Source organism: Triturus cristatus, chromosome 8, assembly GCF_964204655.1.
Source record: "Triturus cristatus chromosome 8, aTriCri1.1, whole genome shotgun sequence".
NCBI lineage: Eukaryota > Metazoa > Chordata > Amphibia > Caudata > Salamandridae > Triturus > Triturus cristatus.
Genome location: NC_140591.1, coordinates 1,241,020,805 through 1,241,043,960, shown reverse-complemented (window position 1 = coordinate 1,241,043,960; position 23,156 = coordinate 1,241,020,805). Strand labels below are relative to the sequence as shown.

The 23,156-nt window shown below is 46.6% G+C and overlaps 1 protein-coding gene across 1 annotated transcript in view; it reads right to left on the bottom strand.

Annotated features, from left to right (window-relative positions):
* ATP6AP2 (ATPase H+ transporting accessory protein 2) overlaps positions 1–23,156 on the bottom strand; it is an 83,412-nt gene that overhangs the window by 16,497 nt on the left and 43,759 nt on the right. The window contains exons 5-8 of the mRNA XM_085622930.1: positions 19,830–19,967; positions 11,231–11,284; positions 9,453–9,602; positions 7,127–7,246 (exon numbers count right to left, since the gene is read on the bottom strand). Coding sequence (XP_085479056.1) covers positions 7,127–7,246; positions 9,453–9,602; positions 11,231–11,284; positions 19,830–19,967 — 462 coding nt within the window. The remainder of the gene's footprint in view (positions 1–7,126; positions 7,247–9,452; positions 9,603–11,230; positions 11,285–19,829; positions 19,968–23,156) is intronic.

The following is a 23,156-nucleotide window of genomic DNA, read 5'->3' as shown; positions in this document are numbered from 1 at the left end:
GGAGGAGGGAGGAGGGGGGAGGGAGGGCGACAGAGGGGGGGGAGGGGGGGAGGGAGGGCGACAGAGAGGGGGGAGGGAGGGCGACAGAGGGGGGGAGGGAGGAGGGCGACAGAGGGGGGGGAGGGAGGGCGACAGAGGGGGGGGGAGGGAGGGAGGAGGGCGACAGAGGGGGGGGAGGGAGGGAGGAGGGCGACAGAGGGGGGGGGAGGGAGGGAGGAGGGCGACAGAGGGGGGGGAGGGAGGGAGAGAGAGAGACAGAGGGGGGGAGGGAGGGAGAGAGAGAGAGACGGAGGGAGGGAGAGAGAGAGACAGAGGGGGGGAGGGAGGGAGAGAGAGAGACAGAGGGGAGAGAGAGAGAGGGGAGAGAGAGAGAGAGACAGAGGGGAGAGAGAGAGAGAGAGAGAGACAGAGGGGAGAGAGAGAGAGAGAGAGAGAGAGACAGAGAGACAGAGGGGAGAGAGAGAGAGAGAGAGAGAGAGAGAGACAGAGGGGAGAGAGAGAGAGAGAGAGACAGAGGGGAGAGAGAGAGAGAGACAGAGGGGAGAGAGAGAGAGAGAGAGAGACAGAGGGGAGAGAGAGAGAGAGAGAGACAGAGGGGAGAGAGAGAGAGAGAGAGACAGAGGGGAGAGAGAGAGAGAGAGAGACAGAGGGGAGAGAGAGAGAGAGAGAGACAGAGGGGAGAGAGAGAGAGAGACACAGGGGGGGAGGGGGAGAGAGACAGGGGGGGAGAGAGACAGGGGGGAGAGAGACAGGGGGGAGAGAGACAGGGGGGGAAGAGAGACAGGGGGGGAGAGAGACAGGGGGGGGAGAGAGACAGGGGGGGGAAGAGAGACAGGGGGGGGAAGAGAGACAGGGGGGGGAAGAGAGACAGGGGGGGGAGAGAGACAGGGGGGGGAAGAGAGACAGGGGGGGAAGAGAGACAGGGGGGGAGAGAGACAGGGGGGGGAGAGAGACAGGGGGGGGAGAGAGACAGGGGGGGAGAGAGACAGGGGGGGGAGAGAGACAGGGGGGGGAGAGAGACAGGGGGGGAGAGAGACAGGGGGGGGAGAGAGACAGGGGGGGGAGAGAGACAGGGGGGGGAGAGAGACAGGGGGGGAGAGAGACAGGGGGGGAGAGAGACAGGGGGGGAGAGAGACAGGGGGGGAGAGAGACAGGGGGGGAGAGAGACAGGGGGGGAGAGAGACAGGGGGGGAGAGAGACAGGGGGGGAGAGAGACAGGGGGGGAGAGAGACAGGGGGGGGAGAGAGACAGGGGGGGAGAGAGACAGGGGGGGAGAGAGACAGGGGGGGAGAGAGACAGGGGGGGAGAGAGACAGGGGGGGAGAGAGACAGGGGGGGGAGAGAGGCAGGGGGGGAGAGAGGCAGGGGGAGAGAGGCAGGGGGAGAGAGGCAGGGGGAGAGAGGCAGGGGGAGAGAGGCAGGGGGAGAGAGGCAGGGGGAGAGAGGCAGGGGGAGAGAGGCAGGGGGAGAGAGGCGGGGGAGAGAGGCAGGGGGAGAGAGGCAGGGGGAGAGAGGCAGGGGGAGAGAGGCAGGGGGAGAGAGGCAGGGGGAGAGAGGCAGGGGGAGAGAGGCAGGGGGAGAGAGGCAGGGGGAGAGAGGCAGGGGGAGAGAGGCAGGGGGAGAGAGGCAGGGGGAGAGAGGCAGGGGGAGAGAGGCAGGGGGAGAGAGGCAGGGGGAGAGAGGCAGGGGGAGAGAGGCAGGGGGAGAGAGGCAGGGGGAGAGAGGCAGGGGGAGAGAGGCAGGGGGAGAGAGGCAGGGGGAGAGAGGCAGGGGGAGAGAGGCAGGGGGAGAGAGGCAGGGGGAGAGAGGCAGGGGGAGAGAGGCAGGGGGAGAGAGGCAGGGGGAGAGAGGCAGGGGGAGAGAGGCAGGGGGAGGGAGGCAGGGGGAGAGAGGCAGGGGGAGGGAGGCAGGGGAGGGAGGCAGGGGGAGGGAGGCAGGGGGAGGGAGGGAGAGGGAGAGGGAGAGAGAGAGAGAGAGGGAGAGAGAGAGAGATCTGTTTATGCTGGGTCTGGTGGCTCAATGGACGAAGGCGTCTGCTGCAGGGACCGGTGTTCAACCTCATGGGGGGGAGAGAGACAGGGGGGGAGAGAGACAGGGGGGGGAGAGAGACAGGGGGGGGAGAGAGACAGGGGGGGGAGAGAGACAGGGGGGGGAGAGAGACAGGGGGGGGAGAGAGACAGGGGGGGGAGAGAGACAGGGGGGGGGAGAGAGACAGGGGGGGGGAGAGAGACAGGGGGGGGAGAGAGACAGGGGGGGGAGAGAGACAGGGGGGGGAGAGAGACAGGGGGGGGAGAGAGACAGGGGGGGAGAGAGACAGGGGGGGAGAGAGACAGGGGGGGAGAGAGACAGGGGGGGAGAGAGACAGGGGGGGAGAGAGACAGGGGGGGAGAGAGACAGGGGGGGAGAGAGACAGGGGGGGAGAGAGACAGGGGGGGAGAGAGACAGGGGGGGAGAGAGACAGGGGGGAGAGAGACAGGGGGGGAGAGAGACAGGGGGGGAGAGAGACAGGGGGGGAGAGAGACAGGGGGGGAGAGAGACAGGGGGGGAGAGAGACAGGGGGGGAGAGAGACAGGGGGGGAGAGAGACAGGGGGGGAGAGAGACAGGGGGGGAGAGAGACAGGGGGGGAGAGAGACAGGGGGGGGAGAGAGACAGGGGGGGGAGAGAGACAGGGGGGGGAGAGAGACAGGGGGGGGAGAGAGACAGGGGGGGGAGAGAGACAGGGGGGGAGAGAGACAGGGGGAGAGAGGCAGGGGGAGAGAGGCAGGGGGAGAGAGGCAGGGGGAGAGAGGCAGGGGGAGAGAGGCAGGGGGAGAGAGGCAGGGGGAGAGAGGCAGGGGGAGAGAGGCAGGGGGAGAGAGGCAGGGGGAGAGAGGCAGGGGGAGAGAGGCAGGGGGAGAGAGGCAGGGGGAGAGAGGCAGGGGGAGAGAGGCAGGGGGAGAGAGGCAGGGGGAGAGAGGCAGGGGGAGAGAGGCAGGGGGAGAGAGGCAGGGGGAGGGAGGCAGGGGGAGGGAGGCAGGGGGAGGGAGGCAGGGGGAGGGAGGCAGGGGGAGGGAGGCAGGGGGAGGGAGGCAGGGGAGGGAGGCGGAGGGAGGCAGGGGGAGGGAGGGAGAGGGAGAGGGAGAGAGAGAGAGAGGGAGAGAGAGAGATCTGTTTATGCTGGGTCTGGTGGCTCAATGGACGAAGGCGTCTGCTGCAGGGACCGGTGTTCAACCTCATGGTCACAATTTTTTTTTGCCTTAGACCCACCCCTCCCCCTCTGACCCCGCCCCCACCGGTGCAGCCCTCGGCCACAAATAACACTGTAAATTTGGCCCCGAGAGAAAGTTTGTGAGTACCCATGCTCTAGGCCATCCAAACTTACCGGACAGTCCAGAAGATGCAGAGGGCTACTTTAGACAAAATAACCTTCAATTTGTGGGGCTCCCGGAGGGCCTTGAAGGCACACATACTGAGCATTTTGTGGAGGCTTGGCTTCAAAGTTTCTTGTCAGTGGACAAGATATCATCCTGCTTCTTGATTGAGAGGCCTACAGTGCCCTTGTGAGAATCCATCAACCTGGAACCCCCACCTAGACTAATTATCATCTGTTTCTTCAACTTCAGAGACTGAAATCAAATTCTTCAGATGACAAGAGGATTAGGTAAGATAATGAATGGCTTGCACAAAATATGAATTTTCCCGGGGTACACTAGACTCATGCAATGCAGTGGAAGCCCTGTGAGCTGGTAAAGCAGAAGCTTCATGCGATGGAGATAAAATATGCGATTCTGTGCACAGTAAACCTAAAAGATGTCCATCAAGGAAAAGCACAAGTGTTTAATCAACTGGACCAGGCATGAACATGGGTGGAAGAGCATGTTCCACCATCAGCTGGATCTAGTCTGGAGTAGCGATTAACTAAAAGGAGAAGACAACTCAAAAACTGAAAGATAAACAATGCCTGCATAGCCAAAGAGAAAAAAACATACCGTTTGAGCTGATGGTGTCTTAGAAGCTAGAGGGCAGCAAAGAACCATGTACTGAAGCCTCAGACACAGAAGACAATGAGATGATATACTGAAGTCAATCCTGAAACCAACCATTTGTGGAGGCTAGTGTGCAACCAACTAATGTGCAGCTAGACATACTTGTTTAGCTGGTGCTTTTTGCATTGGCAAAGGGAAGGGAGGAGTGCTGCACCTTTTCATTGTAAGACTCGTAGTTAATGTTATTGCAACAGATGATTCTACATAGGAAGTATGGGCTGTTGAGGAGTTTCACAGTTAAGACACAGTTCCGTTCAGTGTGGCAAATAGAGTTACCAGAGGCAGGACACTCAAACAGGTGAATGACATTTATGCGGACTACAGGTAACACCCAGAGGTATTAGAGGGTTCAACATGGACCATCAGTGCGCTCCTAAACAGAACTAAAAGAGGTGTGGTCATGTTATATGGCAATAAAACACAAGCTCCACATGTTCACCTGCTGCAGGAGATGCGTCTCCTGGCCACCAGATGTAAATGTGCCTCCCCAGAAAACCACAACAGAGTTTATCATGCAGGGATTACTAAAAGCTCCATGGGAGTGGCTATCCTTTTACATAAGACCTACCCATTCATGGTTGCCACGATACAGACAGGTGATCGAGGTAGATTTGTAACTATAACAAAGATATCTGAAGGGATGTTCTGGTCAATCTATGGTGTTTATGTAATTAAATTTATATAGTGCTTACTACCCCTGACAATGCATTACAGTGCTTTATGCTGGGCAGCATGCTGCTCCTGAACCCAAGGTTAGTCCAGTGCAATTGGTTGTTAGGAGAGAAGTTGTGATCTTTCGCATGAGCTGTGGGAGTTTTTCAGAAATACAACCATAGACATTAAGGCAACTACGCATGTGATTTTGAGGAGGTTGTGCTCAGAGAGAGGAGGCATGCAGAGGATCGAAGGGGAGGGCCATTTGAAAGAGAGGTAACAACCGAAAATTTTAATTATAGGTCAGTTTTCATGCTGGATTTAGAAATATTGAGGTTGATTTTGAGACAACATGCAATTCAAGAAAGCAAACGTGTAGGCAAGATAAGTATATTTGTATACAGAGATAGTAATTTATTATGTACTTCTGATAGACTCTTGAGTCAGGTGAACAGTCTTTCTACTGCATGGCTCCCACTAGACCACCGCTACGGCAAAGTGAGCTGATTAGTGCAGGGAATGCAAAGCATAAAGTAATGCCTGGACACATATACCAGGACATATTAGGAGCTCTAGGCTGAGCTTGAAGGAAGCAGTAAACTCATCATCATAGCAATGTGAGAACTGACATGGGTAAAAAGTGTGAACATTGAAAAGGAGATTCTGCAAATACTGGAGTGAATGTCTGGTGAGGTTTATCACCAAGTGTGGCTCATAGTAAGAATTATAAGAAGCAGAGCAGGATCCCTTCAGATGCACCCAGGTTGTAGCTTGGACAAATTCCCCACACAGGGGAAGTGTATTGCTTTTATTAATGATGATGGAGGGCAGAGATTCAGACACCTAACTGAGGCCATTGTGATTGGGTTCCCTTTAGAATTTAAATGAATACTTTGTTAGCTAGGGGCTGCCGATTACACTTTCTGCCCTTTGGTGAATTATCAGGGGGCAGGTTGGACTGCAGACTCTGTTGTACAAAGTGAAAGGTGTCCCTTTAGGTGAGGCCCAGCCTTTAGTCATCCTTGAAAACCTCACACCGTTTTGTGCATGATCCAGGCCGGAGACTACTCTGCTGTGAGGGGTATCAATACACAAAGCCTGTGTCTGGAGAACAGCCAGAAAAGAACAAGTACAGTCTTTACAAATTGAAATATACAAACCTAAGGTGTTTTTATTTTCACCAAATGGTGTCACACACATCTTTTAAGATGGGAAGAATAACGCCACACTGACAATATTAACTCAAGAAAAAAAGCTGCATGGAGTCAAACCCTTATTTTAGATTTCCACCCAAGAATCAATGACCAGCTGCATATCCTAGACTCCAGTATGCACAGTTTGTAAGATATGAATTTGGTTCTATGTTACTATCTGTCCTTAAACCTCTATTTGGCTATATAAATAATACGAACACAGATAGGAAGCAACACTGCAAATGAAAACACAAAAATAGTTCAGAATACTACAGAGACCAGGGAGAACTCTGAGGCTGAAGCTAATCTCCCTACGCCCAATACAGTATGACGTAACAAGATGGTAGCAATGAAACTATGACCTGCCTGGCGCCAATGATAAGCACTATGGAGGGAAGAAACCGATCTGGGAGGTAATGAGCTGCACTTATTTGTTATGCCTTTTTTTCCATTCAATCTTTGGCTTCTCTTGTTAAGAATGCAAACAGAAGTGCCACCAACCAAGGCCCTGTGGGTCACTGGATCTGATCACATGCAAAACTAAGTCATGCAGCACACCGAGGACTGTATCTGAAAAGATCTCAGACTTCAAACTGGCATCCTACATAACAGACTGCATATGCACTCATTACAGGAGTGTCTTGTGTCACAATGATCACAAGCCGAGGGAAGTTTAGAGGATTCAGGGCCAGAAGTACGATCCTCAGTATTTGTGACTCGCAATTTGCATTTTTTTGCGAGTCACAAACACTGATTTACGAAGGCGTCTGAGACAGTTTGTAATTCCTAAATGTGTCGCAAAGGACCTGCCTCATTAATATTCATAAGACAGGTCGCATTTTGCAACTCATTGGGAATTGCCGGCGCTCACAGGAATGGTGGCCTGCTGGGGTCAGCAGACCACCATGTCTGTGACTGCTTTTTAAATAAAGCAGGGTTTTTTTTTGTTTTTGTTTTTTTAAATGCAGGCCATTTCCCTTAAAGGAAAACGGATTGCATTTCAAAAATAAAACTTTCATTTTTATTTTTGAAATGCATGCCGTTTCCCTTTAAGAGCAGGCAGTGGTCCGTGGAACACCCAAAAAATTTCCATAAAGTGGGCATTAAAATAGTAGCAGCTCCTAACCAGAGTGAACATTCATTCTAATACTGCGATTTAATACAAGAGTAAAGAAGACACAAACAAAGTACCATCAAATAAAACATGCTAAAAACAATGTAAAAGCCTGAAATAATTAATTTAGATAAACTTACAATCTGTGGTGACTCAAGGATGGACCGGGATTTCCTAACCAGTGGAGTGTCAAAAGACTTCACTGTCAGAATATGCACCATTGCGTTTCCACTATAGATGTTGGACATTTCATCTGCAAACTAAAAAGAGGTTAAAGTCAGACATGTACATAACATACCACAACCTACGTTTTACTATTTTCACATTCACAGGTGAAAGGGGATAATCCAAGAAGTTAACTTGCGCAATAAACTCAAAGCAATGAAGATACAATTTCATGATAAAGGAAGTTTGCTTACATTCTCTTGTACACTTAAGACTAATGTTCTATCTTACTTATGAAGTACTGGTAAACATCACAATAAGGGGAGGGGGACAAATTGCTCCTAAAAACAGCTAGTAAAATGGGTAATACATGATTTCTTTCGATTTAAAATGTGATTTGTAACAATCCTTCAAAACAGTATCAATTGTTTCCTTTTGTAATAACGTTTGGCAAATAGCACCTTACAATGAGACTTCTTTCATGCAGAAACTGAAAACTGTTGAACCATCAAGGGGAAAGCTGTACTATAGAGGAACAAGAGGTAGATCTGAATGGTAACACTACTCTTGGAGGCACCTTAAGCACTGAATCTAATCCATCCCAATCATATTTTTTGCCCCCAGAAACTGAGGCTATCTTGAAGAATGAAACTTCCACGGGCTGTAACGGAGAGAGATACATTTACAGGTCCATCTACCCAAATTTTGCTGTGATGGCCATGTACAGCTAGATCATACGATTTTGTTGAACTCATGCTTTCCAAGCAATAAATGTAAAGAAGCCTTTGTTTAGGTGTCAAACTGCAAAAGCAGTGACCATTCCCACAAATTGTGCAATCCTTCAAGGTTTTGCATTCCTGTAAATGAGAATTCCTAGACTCAAAAATGGTGCCAGACCCAAAAGAGCTGAAAGGCCATAATAAATGGTACACAAATACTGTTAATACAGCTCAAAGTCTAAAATATTTGGACTAGTCTCTGAAGTTTCTTTCTTTATTTAAATCAAAAAAAAATAGCAATACTTCATTTTATTGATAATAAAACACTACTAATATACGTCAGGTGAATACATAGACAAAAACAACTGCCGAAGGCAAACTAGTGGTTTGGGCTTAAATGTAATTTCTCACGATAGGTGTTTTTCTTTTTTTCGGCAAAGCGCAAGGGTATAGACCTTTTCATTACATTCAAATTACCTTACTCTTCAACTATTTTGATTAACGGTGGCTGGCCTGTTACACTGATATACCCTTGCTACATAAGTGACCCAACAGCTCCCTGTGGTCTTTGAAGGATACTATGCTCTTAGTCCATGAAACAAGGCCCAGACCTCTCAAACTCTATTACCACCCATGTCCAAAATAAACACTCCATGCTCAGTCATGGAAAGATTGACTGGCTTCAGTAAGCCTCACCCATCCTTTCTCCCTTGATAAAAAGCTCTTGTTGATTACCTTTATGATTTTCCTGTACAGCTTCTAGTGCTAGTTCTAGTAACATCATGATCTCATGATCTATTAAGCTAAATGAAGAAAGTACATGTTGCTTATTCATCAAAGATGTTCTGATATTGAAACCACGTTTTTCGCTTGGGAATTTGAGGATTGCTCCTTGTTCATTAACCAATTTAAAATCTGTGTTAGATTTGATTCTGTGGGCCCATCAATGTAAGAGGGTGCACCTCAGCATCCATGCTGCATAATACCAGGATCCAAATTGAAATAAACTACTGGAGATCCTTCCCTTCTACTAAAGGGGGAAGACAGTACCCTGTGTGCATTCATGGCCTCATTTTGCTTCATCATTTTGATAACGCTTTTCTTCATTCGGAAAACACATGGGCACTACAGTTCTTTTTTTTACAAAGGTTCAGCACAATTTTCACATGCTTGTGAGAAACATGCGTCAATGTTTCATCGTTTTACCACTTCACACGTTTAGCAGACCAGTACAGCCATGGCTGCTGTTTGTAATTCATTTCTGTTATGGTTAATTTATTTCGTTATTCGCAGTGCACAAAAAGGGTGGACTAGAGCGAGAGAGGTAAAAGTTGCTCTAGTACGTTTTAATAACTAGTCAGACCTAGTAACTGAAAATCATTTGCCACAGCTTAAAGCTCTGAAGCGAATTTGAGTCTGCGATCTTTACTTTGTTTTAATTAAAATAAATACCTACTTGTGTGTGATCTAAAAAATGTAAATGTGACCTTTAAAAAAAAAAAAAAAAAGATATAATTCACCAAGACAATACCTCCAAGATTAGCTTTTCAGATGTACAGTATTATGCATATATGACACTTACCTGTTTAAGAGTGTCAGAAAGAATCTGAGAAGCATCCTTGAACTGCGAAGAGTCCTCCCCATAACGTTTACCAATCTCTTCCAAACCAGACAGCTCCAAGGAATAAAGATCTGGCGAGTGGTCCTTGGCGAGATGCTTGTGTCTTGCCAGCTTGCAGTGAAGAGAAGCAGGAAAGGAAGAAAAATAGTTATTAATGTTATGCTCCTCCCACCACAACTCTCCGGACGAGGAAGAAGCCAATGACAGTCTACAATCAATGAATACGCCCTTCAAGGATACAATATAGTGAAATGTTGGTTACATATTCTTTCTAAGCCACACACCTACTATAACTGCTCCATCAATTACTATTTATCTGGTCTGACTCTATTGGGTATTGTATTTACAAAGAACTACCTAAGGCTCCGAGCAGCAATTACTATCAGCATTATTCATTTTTGTTTAAAGTGGTTTAATGTTTTATAGCTAATGACTTCTATTTTAGACCCTGGTGTTAAGAAACCAGTTTTCAGAAGGTCAGCTAGCTCTGAATTAAATCAGTCATGTTCACATGGTGATCTTTGGTCATTGTCTCCTAATAAACTAAACAGAGGGTCTATGGATTACTTCTAAAGTTATCCTAATCTACGACAAGATTAATGGCTGAATTGTCCAATCAAAACTCATGAGCCGAGGAGAATTTATTTGAACCATTTGGGAGTAAAGGAAATCTGGCCAAGCCTATTCTGCTCTCAATGTCAGATTATGAGGTGAGAAACTTGATTTTTTTTAATAACACCTGCTGATAGACTAAAGTATCTTTGAGACAAATTTAAATATGATGGCATGGTTGTTAATTTTATTGCCATTTTAAATTCTGATTACAAAAGTGTGCTCAATTGTTTACTTGAATTTTCTGACACTAATTAATCTTTTTGAGAATAAGTAATTGATTCGTAGGTTTTTGATAACTCACTTGCATGTTTTATATGGTTTTATAAATTGACAGACAAATCTAAAACACTTATTTAAGATGGACATTTTAAACTAACAGTAGGAGCTGCCAAGCGGAGTTGGACAGATGAAAAATTTAAGGGGCACAGGCACAAATGAGGAAAGATCTACAGGAAAATAATACAGGTTTTATGCAAGACTGTAATGGTGCTTATTAAAGGTTAGGGTGTTTCGTAAAGACTGTTAAAGCTGGGCACAATATGCATATTATTTAGAAATCAACTTAGTAAGGACAAAACTGGACTGAGAGGGGAGGCTCTTACATGGCTTTACTAAGAAAAAGGTGTCAATTCAACAAGGCTGGAAACTATTGCTTAATTTGAGCCGGTGGTTGCCGTGGGGGGCACGGCACTTAGGTTTGTGTCGGATATTAACAATGAAAGAGAGGGAAAAAAACAGATTGAAAAGACTGAGGAAGGAAAAGACAGCGAAAAGTCACCAAAAGAAGCAGGAACTTGCAAGAGCAAGAAAAGGGGGCAGGGATTGTCTGATAGTGGATTAAAGGCTACATAGTCTTGGTTTTTGGCATGTCACCATTTAGTGTCACGAGCCGACGACTTCTGAGCACAGGTTCAGGCAACATGACTTTCTTTCACAAATTAAGCTCTGCAAGAAACATCTGTACTACAGGATGCTTTCAGGGCAGTATAGCAAACATTACTACTACATGTTAACAGGGTGAAGGACTGAAAATGAATGAACTCTGCAACTGTGATGCCAAAATGCACTTTGCATTAGACTGACACTGACAAACTGATTGATGAAATAATTGACCGTTTACTCACCAGTGCAGAAATATCATGCAGGACTTGGAGTTCCGAAAGAAACAACAGGTCAACCTATAATTTCCGCAAACAAAAACATTTTTGACCAAATTATAGCAAGTTCTTTACAATAACCTCTTTCTAGCTTAAAGATTTCTTGCAGACATTTTAGTGTTAGGCCATAATCAGTAACGATCTTTCTGGAGAATTCTCCATTTATTCCCAGATTTCTCACCTTTTTAATAAACCCCAGGTGTCCCACTGGATTCAAAAACGTTTAGAGCAGTTCTCCTGTGCTCTGCTGGATGGCATCTTGAGACTATAGAAGCGCAAACCGCATGCTTGGACTTCAGTTGCTTTCTCGACTGTCTGTGCCCTCAGATGCGGAGTCTAATGGCAAATTGGTATGATCAGTGTGCAAATCTCTAGGTTGGCACCTTTTTAGATGGAAAAGGGTCCAGTTCACAGGATGAGAAGATGAGAGGGTCAGTGAGGAATTTACCGTTAGATAGAGTATCCACTAGAGAGATTGTTACTGAAGGGAAGTAACTTCTTCTGGTGGATAATGTTTACCGTGATTCTTCACCTGAAGAATAGATACCATAGCAGTACCTTCCACCATGGTGGGTCTGTGAACTGGCTCAAACGAAAAATTCCTGCAGGCCTTAGTGGGCAAAATGCTTTTCTTTCAACAGACTTGACTGTCTAGGAAGGAGCCCTTTGTAAACCTGTTTATCAAACTCACTGTAGTGGTAGCAGCTTTGGCCATGGTGAAATGAGCCTGCAAGCTTTATGGGGTCTGGTTTTCACCCGTGCGTAGTAGCTTTTTGTGCAGGAAAAAATCAATAAGGAGATGGTCAATTTTCGCACTGCTCTGCCCTTCTTAGCTCCTGAAAACCCAGCTAAGACCTGATTATCCACTTAATGCTCCATCTATTTTCAATATTGAAATGCGATGCTCTTTAAGGAGCCAAACTATGAAATCTACCTTTCTCCTTACAGAGATGAGGTAGAGCAAACAATGCATGAAGCGCGATAGCCTGACCGACATTAAAGGAGTAAGTACTTTATTTATAAATGGAATCTGGGTCCTTAAAACCAACTTGTCAGGGAATAAGGAGGTGTAAGGTGGATTGACACAGAGCCTGAAGTTTACTCACACATTTAGCTGATGTTATGGCAATATGAAAGACTATCTTTAAGGTCTAAAGTCTCAAGGGACAACTGTGCAACGGCTCAAAAGTGATACCTGTCAAAAAAAAGTGAGGATGAAGTTCAAGTCCTACTAAGGCATCAGAAAGGGTTTTGTTAGAAAGAAATGTAAACCTTTCAAAAACCTCATCACAACAGGTGATTTAAAAAATAAAGGCTGATTTGCAACCGCAAAACACCTGAAAGAGCCGCTAAATAGTCCATAACAGTGCCCACAGAATGTCAGTGTTGGGCTAGGAACTAAACAAACAATAACAGACAACTTGGCCTGTAAAGGGTCAATTTATCGGTGCTGTACCAATCCACAAATTTGTCCCAAAGGCTGGGGTAGACTGATTTTGTGGAGGGACACCTTGATGCCAAAAGGATATTAACAAACTGAGGATACAGTTGAAGGAAGTCAACTGTCGCCACCTAATCTCTAAGAATGGAGATGCAAACTTAGCATGCCTGGGTGAAACACCCTGCCCTGCTGCTGCGACAGATTATCCCCCAGAAGCGGCACCTAGATCGGAGGATAGATGGTCATGCTGAGGATTTCAGGTACCACAGTCTCCTGGGCCCAATCTGGTTCTGGTGCCAATGGGATGACTTGAGCCTGGTCATTTCTGAGCCTGTTCACAACTCAGGAGAGGCAGTAGAGGGAAGGCAGACAGGAGTGCTTAACTCCGCTCTAGACTGAAGGCGTCTTGGAGAGAGAGCTGCTTTGGAAACTCCAGCACCCAGAAGTGCTGACATTGCGTGTTTTTAGCAGTGGTAAAAAGAATTAGGGCTTTCACCATTGCTGGAAGATGGTCTGTGCCACCCTCGGTTGCAAATGCCATTCATGAGCGGCTATGCACCTGCCGCTGCATTAGTCTGCCCTGACGTTTAAAGATCCAGCCAGGTGGAAGAAATCTTTTGGCAGTCCAGCCATTTCCAGAGTCTACAACCTCCCGACTCAGGACCTCACCCCACCCAGCTTGGTGTAGTACCACACGACAGTGGTGTTGTCTGTGACCAACTGCACCAGCCTTTCTTGACGGTGAGCAGGAAGGCCTTCAACGCCAAGCAAATGCCCTCAACTCCAACTAACTGAAGTGGAATTGAGTCTCTACCAGAAATCTCCGGCCCCATTTCTTCCAGATGGCCTCTCTAACCCAGCAGTGATGCGTTTGTGAGACTCAGGGTGGGGTGAGGCGAGGGACCTGTCTCTGACCCAATCATAGTTCAGCAGCCACCACTGCAGATCTTTTGCAGTCTTCTCTGAAATCTGGATCTAGTCCGACAGGTTTCCCTGATGTTGTGCCTACTACTGGGAGTTAAGGACCCAATGCAGAGTCCTCATATGCGATCTAACGTATCACCAGCAAGCCGCAGGAAGCCACCAATTGCCGCAGCCTCAGTTAGCACCATGAAGATACAACCCAGAGGCTGAGACATTGGGATCATTCCCCAAATGTCCTGAACTCGCAATTTTGGATAAAAGGCCATAAACCGTACAGTCACCAGAATGGCTGAGATGAAAGGGAACATCTGCAGAGGAGTCAGGTGTGACTTCGGCTGGGTGATACTGAAACAACATGATGTTAACAGGTTCGCTGTCATCTGGAGGGGGTTTACGACTGCCTAGGTCGAACCCCCGCCCCCCTTCAACAGCCAGACGTAAAGGAAGACTGGTACTCCGACCTCCATATATGTGCTGCAACCACCACCATCACTTTTGTGAACACTCAAGAGGCGCTGGCGGCAAAATATGGCCAAAATATGTGGGGGGAGCTAAAGCCCTTGCCCAAAGGGCCGCTCCCCCCTCCCTGCTGTCTAGTGGGTGGATCCCTGCATAGATATTGCCCTCCTTAGTGATGGGTAACATTGGAAAGGGGAAAATCTCCTCTTTCCAATGACATCTCTGTCTGCCTATGTGCTCTGGGGGCTGAGATAGCCCCTCGAGCATGTAGACCGTGAAAGCGAAACGAGCCGATCAGCTCATTTCCCTTTCAGTGTAATTCCGTCGGCACGCCACGCGCAGTGATCATCATTGCCCTGGAATAAAATGCCTCTAGAGGTTGAGGAAGCTCTACCCCCAGATCCTGAGGCTGGAAAAAAAAAAAAGGAAATCCCTCTGTTTACAGTAGAGGGATTTGGTACTCGTGTGTAGTGGACAGAATGTTTCGGTCCTGAGCACACGACCACATGGCGCATGGAAAGGATTACAAAAACGAATATATGTCATTGCATCGCACAGTAATACCACGCATGCCATTACAACGCGGGTATTACTACGCGATGTCAATGACATCGCATGCCATTACATTGCAAACTATTACCACGAATATGCCTTTACCACGCATGCCATTACAACGCAAAGGCATGCGTGGTAAAGCTATATTCGTGGTTAGTTTGCAAGGTAAGTGACTAACCTACCGAACCCTTCCCCGCCCCAGTCCTCTCCCTACAATTACATTACACAACCCCCCAACATTACACAAACACTACCCTAAACCGTAAAACACTACACAAACTCTACTACTCTACCCTAAACCCTAAAAAAACAACAACACTATCCTTTACCCTTAAAATACTACACAAACACTACTACACTACCCTAAACCACTACACTACCCTAAACCTTACAACACCGCACTACACAAACACTACCCTAAACCCTAAAACACTACACTACGCAAAACACTACTACTCTACCCTACACCCTAAAAAACGACACTAGCCTAAACCCCAAAAAACACTCACAAACACTACTACACTACCCTAAACCCTAAAACACTAAATCACTACACTACACAAACTCTACAACACTACCCTAAATCACTACAACACTACCCTAAACCCTATTACACTACATTACACTACAAAAACACACTAAAACGTTTAAAAAAAAAACACACAGAACACTACTTTTACACTACCCTAAACCCAAACAATTAACTCCCACACAAAGCGCAAACCCCCTTACCTCTCTCCTCTCCAGCGTCGCCGTGGGATCCTGCTTCCTCCTTCCTGCTTGCTTCACGTCGTTGTGAGGAAACAGCCTGAGTTTCCTCACAACTACTTGGATAGCCGCCACATTACATCGCATGCATTGTAAAAGCGCATGCGATGTAATGGTATGCGTGGTTTTACCACGCGTTGTAACATCGCATGCGTTGTAACGCATGCGATGTAATAGCAACGCGTGGTAAAACCCGCGTTGTAATGGCTGTTCCCCTAAAAAACTATCCCGTAGACCTATGATTTGAAACAGCTCTAAAACTTTAATGTAAAGAAATCAGGATGTGTAAATACGTTTTCATATAGTGTCAATAATGTAGGAAACAGTTTGTGCTGCAGCTGTCCCCCCCCCCCCTTTTTAGCTACTACAATCTGGTTTTCAACTCAGACAGTACGAGGGACTTTAGCACTCCTGTAGGTCCCTAGTAATTAGTATCAAAGCAAATACAAGGAGATGGACAGAGCGCTGAAACTTTTCAGACATTCACCCCCAGTCACAGATCTGGATTGAATTATATCCCTGGTACCTAAGGCCTGGGTACTAAAGAGGGTTCCTGAGAGCTGCAGTATATCTTATGCCACCCCAAGGGGCCTACACACAAATTCCATGCAGACTGCCATTGCAGGCTGCGTGACATGGTGCAGACCATGTTTAAAAACATGACATGGCACACTCCTGTGTGACATGCCAAAGACACTGCATGGGCTGTATGTAAGTGACCCCTACAACAGGCCTTGGAGCCCAGAGGCAGGGTGCATTATAGCATATGTGAAGACATATTTGCATGAGCTTATATGCCCTCTAATGTCTAGTTCCATTGCTGGATATTCCAAGTGAGGAGGGAAGCAATCTAAAGGTATGTACTGGGCACTGGTCAAAATGAGTTTCCCAGCTACACAACAGCTTCACTGAAACCTCTCTGATAAGCCTAAAGCTGCTCGACCACACTACGATAGAGCACCCTGGGATTGCTAGACCAAGCCTCGGTCCACTCATAAGGGATACCTGACCTGGACTCTTAACACAGCGGTACAAAAGGGGGTGGTGATGGACGGAGCATCAGAACCAATCAAACACTCCACCCAGTCAAGAGATCCGGGTTTGATCCATCACCGTTCTTTAGCCCATTCTGCCACCCCAGTTCAGACATGGCCATATGCAAATCAGTCTGACCCTGTGCCTCATGGGAACAGTCCAGCCCGGACTGCCAAGCCATGCCTACCCTGGACTGGAAACAAGCTTCCTAGGACCGGTTTCTGGCATTTCAGCCGTCTTCAGCCAGGCTTGCTTTGTTCGCCATAAGTTGGCAGGGTATGCTCAGACGTGAGTCCCTTGCTCACTTTGCCACTGGATTCAAGCAAGCCTGGCTGAAGACAGCTGAAATGCCAGAAACCGGTCCTAGGAAGCTTGTTTTCGGTCCAGGGAAGGCATGGCTTGGCAGTTCGGGCTGGACTGTTCCCATGAGGCACAGGGTCAGACTGATTTGCATATGGCCATGTCTGAACTGGGGTGGCAGAGTGGGCTAAAGAACGGTGATGGATTAAACCCAGATCTGTTGACTGGGTGTGAGTGTTTGATTGGTTCTGATGCTCTGTCCATCACCACCCCCTTTTGTACCGCTGGACTCTTAACACAGCGTACCTCTTTTTGGTATATTGTATAACGAACCAGCATCCTACAAATATTTAATAATTGTGTTTCTTAACATTACATGAGGGTATCATCTCTTACTTGGATACCACTGTAAAATATGAATGGGAGGGAAGCCGAGGAGGGTAACAACTATGTATTCCTTAATATAAAAGCTGTAAAATTCTGGTATACAGTAGTCTGGTATCCTTGCTGAGTCCTCTATACAATAAAGACCTACAATGTAGAGTTCAGAAAAATAACACATCCATCTACAGGGAAGACCGCTCAGACAAGTGCTGTTAACCACGCAATCTACTACTGAGTTAGGCCCAGAAAGCAACTGTCTCTCAAAGACCTGTGCCTTGCTGAAGAATCACCTCCACTAATCCAGACTAGCATTCAGTGCTTCAATTCGAGCACCCCCTCGACTAAGTTTTGTAAGAGAACAATGTTGTTTGCAACCCCCAACATACTAAAAGCTGTATTCACAAGAGTATTTGGATGTCAACCTCTCTCAGAATCTGAATGCAGTCTTGTGACAGAGTCAAGAAGTGGAATTCTAGGACAAGAGTCAAACTCTCAAGTTTACTCATCTGGATTCTAGGTGTATTACTGCTTCGCTTGCCTGCTAAGAATATGCTGCCAAGAGGGCAGTTCCATCCTACAGATGCAATTATTATCTTTAAGGACCCCATCAGCTCCTACAAAAAAACTCCTAATCTGCTCAAATGTGAAAACCCTGGGAGTAATAATCTTAAATGACAGATTTTTACAGACACCTAGATAAACCTTTTTTAAATATTTTAACCACAGAGTTGATCTTTACTGCCTTCACAGTAGGATAGATCCTCTCCCCCTGTAGCTGAGAGCCACTGTGATTGGGGTCTTGGTCAACTCGAGGTGGGACCACGAAAAAAACCTGTACACCGGTGCATGCACAACTATGATCTCTCATTTACAGGGGGCCTAAAAGAAAGTCTTTAACCTTGCAGTCGACCTCTGGAAGTACAAGCATGTCACTTTAGAATGACAAACACAGCTGGCTGTCAGTCAAGCAGAGGGTCCACTTTACATGTATTTACATGCTACATAAACAAAGGTAGGCCACCATAATCACACATTTTCCTTCATCAAACTATAAACTCACTGTTAATAGTCTAACGTAAAATGCAGACAACTAAGTAGTCTTCGGTATGGTCTTTCATATACTTTACAGAACTAATACAAACTTAAAACAGTTTGTAACAAGATTAAATGCCTCTTTTTTCCTGCTCATTTCTACATACACCTTTCTACAGACGAGTAGCATAGAAAACCTATTGGATTAGGCACAATACAAATGCATTTAATATTCTCCCAGGTTGGAAAACTGGAAGATATCTTGTCTCTTGCTCATGAGTCAATATGGTAAGTTGTGTCGACGATGTTTAATAAAAAGAATTATAAAAAAAAAATATATATATATTCGAGCCTCCTTTGGCAATGTGTGGGAGAATGCGCTAACCTGCTTCTATAGACCATATATCTGGACCACGTTGTTGTGGGGTAGTCCCACTGCCTCGTGTGCTACAAAAATCAATGTGTCTTAAGTCCTCTGAAGGTCTTCCCCCTGCACAAGAGATTCTCACGCCGTCAGGAAATTGTTTGTCACTATGGTCACCTGTGCCAGGTCTGCACATGCACATGATTTTTCATATTCCTGTAGTAATCTGATATGGATTCTCCCAACTGATTGCAGCCAGTGACAATTGTGCAGTGAGCCGTTCCCACAGGTCTAGACCTCATTCATAAACATGCATTTGAAACCAATGGAATGCACAATTCCATATATTCTAACAAACGCATAGAGGCTGTGAAACTCGTACAGGTGAATCGCCTTCAGAAAAGTTATCACCCTCTATCACGATTTGATAGTGGAGTGCAAGCACTGTTTATGCTTGGATATAACTGCTTTCAGGCTAACCTAAAACATTTGAATCAGACAGACTTATTTTCTTATTCTTTAAGAGACAATCATTTGGAGGATTGCCGAAGGAACACGCTATGATGAGATCTGTATGCCAAATACCAGTGGTTTCTTTGTAGTTTATTTACTGCGTCATGTTTGTATGAAAATTAATAAACAGATAAACAAAATAATATTCAGAATTTGAGAAAATTAGGAACTTTGCAACCGAAAACCTAGTTGTTACCTTCCCTGCTTCAGGTTTTCATCTCAAAGGCCAACTATAAAGGCAGTAACTGTGCATTAGCCAACAATATACTTTCAGAAAATTTTGAATTTGAGGTGCATTTCAAATGTATTTTGTACTAAAAGGATATGCCTCAATGCAGCCCAATTGCCTTCAATTAGCATTCTACTCTCCCTCCAGAACAAGCACTGTTCAGCAGTAATCACCCTGCATCACTATACCATGTGGGTCTACTTTGATCATCACGTGGAGGGAGGTTGGGGGAATGATGAAAGAAGCAGTATAACAGACTAGATGTTTTCTGTTATCCCTCTCAAAAAAGCAAGGCTGGCCTGCATATCGGACAGGTCAAGCACTTGGCTGCCCTTCTTCGCTTTTCAGGGGAGGGAGGTCGCAGTCACATTAGCCCTTCATCAAAAAAACACCCAGACTTTCATGTATCCACATCATCCCTTTTAACTGCAATTCAGTCTCCTCAATATGCATGCTCCTTGTGTTTACTTTATACATTTAACTGAACATAATAAGACATCAGACTTTGAAAAATAAGGTTAAACCTAATGTCCAACTGCATGTTTGCTCTTAACTTTCATACCTCATTGTTCCTATTCAGAGAGTTGAGTGGCAGGGAGTTCAGAACTGAGTTGTCCTGGGATAGGCGATTTCGCAGCTGTCTTAAAGTCACAGACAGGTCCTCAAAGACTGCATTTGCTTTTCCCACCATGTACACTCGCTGCAAGAAGTAAAATAAATTTAGCCCATCTCTTTTATTTCAGATTATTTCCTGAATGTAACATTCCTTCTCATGCAAAGTTCCATTCTTGAATGTGCACAACTGATTTATTCGCAGGGTAATCATGGAGCTTCAACTACCGCAATGCCCACATTTCAACTATACACACGTGATGCACAAGAGAAGTGTAGCCCTTTAATAAATGTCACCCAATACCACAACCTGTACAAGTACATTTATATAGGCTACAAGTTTCACTATAGGAAACTAAACACAAAGACACATAAGAAAAACCTGCTTACTTGTAACAGTCTTTCTCCATCAGGGTAATGTTCATGTAAGTTATGAACAATTTGGGAAACTCGTGATCCTCAACCTATATGGGACTCCATCATGAAGTAATTGCTGTAGAGAAAGGTGGATCATTTATCAGATCAATGGAGATTTGTATAATGAGGAATCAAGAGTTCGAAGTATGTAAAAGTTTCTTCACCATTATGGGATCCTGACTGACGGTGATAACCGCTGAAAAGACCAGCAAGTCCATCCCCTAAAATAAGCAGCGAGCTGACTAACAGGGGGATAACCCTCAGAAATATGGCATGAATTGAACAAGAAGATTTCACAAAGAGGCTTGGGTGTCTCTCCTCTAGACAATAGTATCTGGCAAATGTATGAATTAATCTCTAGGTGACTGCTCATCGTGGTAGCTTTTCCCTTGTTGAGTTTCACTTGAGTGTCCTAGGAAAGGGTCTGTGAGCCTCTTGTTAACAGAGAGATGCATGACACTACTGATCTGTATCAGAACTACTTACAAAAAGCTCATCCAGTGAGGAGAAGACCACAGTCCACAGCTATTTGAATGATCTGATGTCTTTAGTATATCTAGATATGTGATATCCGCATAAGGTTCAATGCTTGCAAATCTCTCCCTATTGAAGGATTGTGAAAGAAGGTTGACAAGAAAGTCATTTAGTAAATGTGCGAATCTGAGACCAGTCATCAGTAAGGTTGGGTGAGTAATTAGGACTAATTTATTACAAATCAAAATCTGTTCATGGACCTTGGCACACACAGCCGGTCTCTTGTTAATCCTGCAAACTGAAGCAATATATATTCGGAAAGCTGCTTGCAATGAAAGGTGTTGCAAAAACAGAAACTGTCAAGTGGGCCATCTTGCGAAGATAGCAGAAATGGATTATCTTTGCTCTGTGTCCTGTCCGCTCACCCGCCATTATCCAGCACTGCAGATAGCAATCAGTGTCTCTCCTTGTTGAAGTACATGCCCTGGAGCGCTTAGGAAGCCAGTCGCTCCGCCATAGACTCCAGCGTACTGTGGAGAGCCAAAAAAGAACCAGGACCGCGCAACAATGGGCCTACCCGTGTGGGTGGTTGCCAACTCCTGCACTTCCCCGGACACCTTGCTGGCTGCTCAACTGCAGCAGGGCCCAGAGGGGACCTGGAAAGGGGCAGTCACATGTCTAGGTATACAAGCTGGGAGGATTTGGTTCCGGTACCAGTTGCGTGTAGCGGCCCAGCGAACTTCCTCCCTGGCAACTGTAGGACCCCAGTGAGGCTTGATGCGGCCAAGCTGGCCTGTGAATATGGCACCTTACACAGGGCTCTACAGCTTTGAGGCACTCTGAGTCGGTGCCTACTAGAAATCTGGGAGTTCTGGACCAGGGGCCTTTGGAGGCCTGGTGGCTGTGCCTGCGGAGTCCCCGATTGCTGTGGTGTGTTGGCCTTTCTTGGCCTCTCTACACCTCCCCCCCCCCCCCCCCCCCAACCCCAACTCCTGTTTCTCGAGGCTTGGTGCGAGGGCCTAATACAGTGTGGGGAGGCTGGGGCCTGTGCATACGCGGCCCCTTCCCACCCACCACTGGCTGTCTTCCTGGACTTGTGGCCTATTACCAGCACTAACTCGCTACCAGATGTCTGTGGTACCCGCTTCCCCCATTTAATTTGCAACACATTGGGACAGAGAGAGACGGACTGTGCTTACTGCCGTTACCTTTATTTTGATTTAAGCCCGGTTTAGACTGGTGCGGATGCCTGCGGCTGCTCGTGCTGCCCATCCCTGCCCTCCCCCCTGTGAGTGGGAGTGGTGATTGGCGGACATGTTGAGCTGCTAGAGGACTGACTGCTCCATCCATGTGCATCTGTCTTCACTACTACTCCTTTTGAAATTTTGCACGATCCACTACTTTACAGTCTTTGCTCGGCTACGTGCTGGTAGTTCCTATAGGGGCGTTTCAGAACTGCCAAGACGATTTCTACCATAAAGCACCACCTGGAGATCTTCCCCAGTGAACCCTGCTCTGTCCCTTGTCTCCAAACAGGATCTGCACGAGCCGACTGCTACAGTTCCCTCTGACAAGCTAGATCTGATACTTGCGTCAGTTTATGACACTCGAGCCACAATGAAGGTGAAAATCGATGTTATCTCCACAGACATTAACTTTCTTTGCGACTATCACAGCAAAACTAAGGACAAGGGTGCGACTAATGATCAAGCCATACAGGAACTCAGTCCTCAGTGAGCCGACATTGGTCTGTGCATTCTGAAACTCGCTGATAAAAATCAGGCTTTTTGAGGGCTGCACTAGGGATGCTGAAGACTGATCCAGGAGGAAAAATCTGCGAATTATTGGCATGCCGGAACATACAGAGGACCCCAACGCCATAGCCTATATAGAAAAGTGGCACGAGTTTGAGGTTGCCCATGATGGCCTGTCAGCCATGTATGTGGTAGAGCGAGCACACTGGGTTTCTACCAGACGACCTGTCCCTGGTGGCCTCCCCTGCGACCGATTGTTGCTAAGCAATTAAACTATCATGATTGGACCTTATTCTGCAGAAGTCTAGGGACCGGAGTCCCATTACTCTCGATCCCTCTAGAGTTTATAATTTCTCCAGATTTTACCTTTGCGGTGCAGCAGTGCAAGGCTTACTTTTTGGCTGTTAAGAAGAAACTTTGGGCCTTGTCCCCGAAATATGTGCCTCTGTTCCCTGTTTGCCTGTAGGTCATTGTGGAAGACCAGACTTTATTCTTCACTGAGCTGAACGATGCCTTGCCCTGGATAGATGAGAACTATAGGAAATATGGCACCACATGTCTTGTTTCTAGTCAGGCACTGGACGTTGACAACGGGGGCACTGCCAATGGTCTGGATCCCGGCACCATCTCCA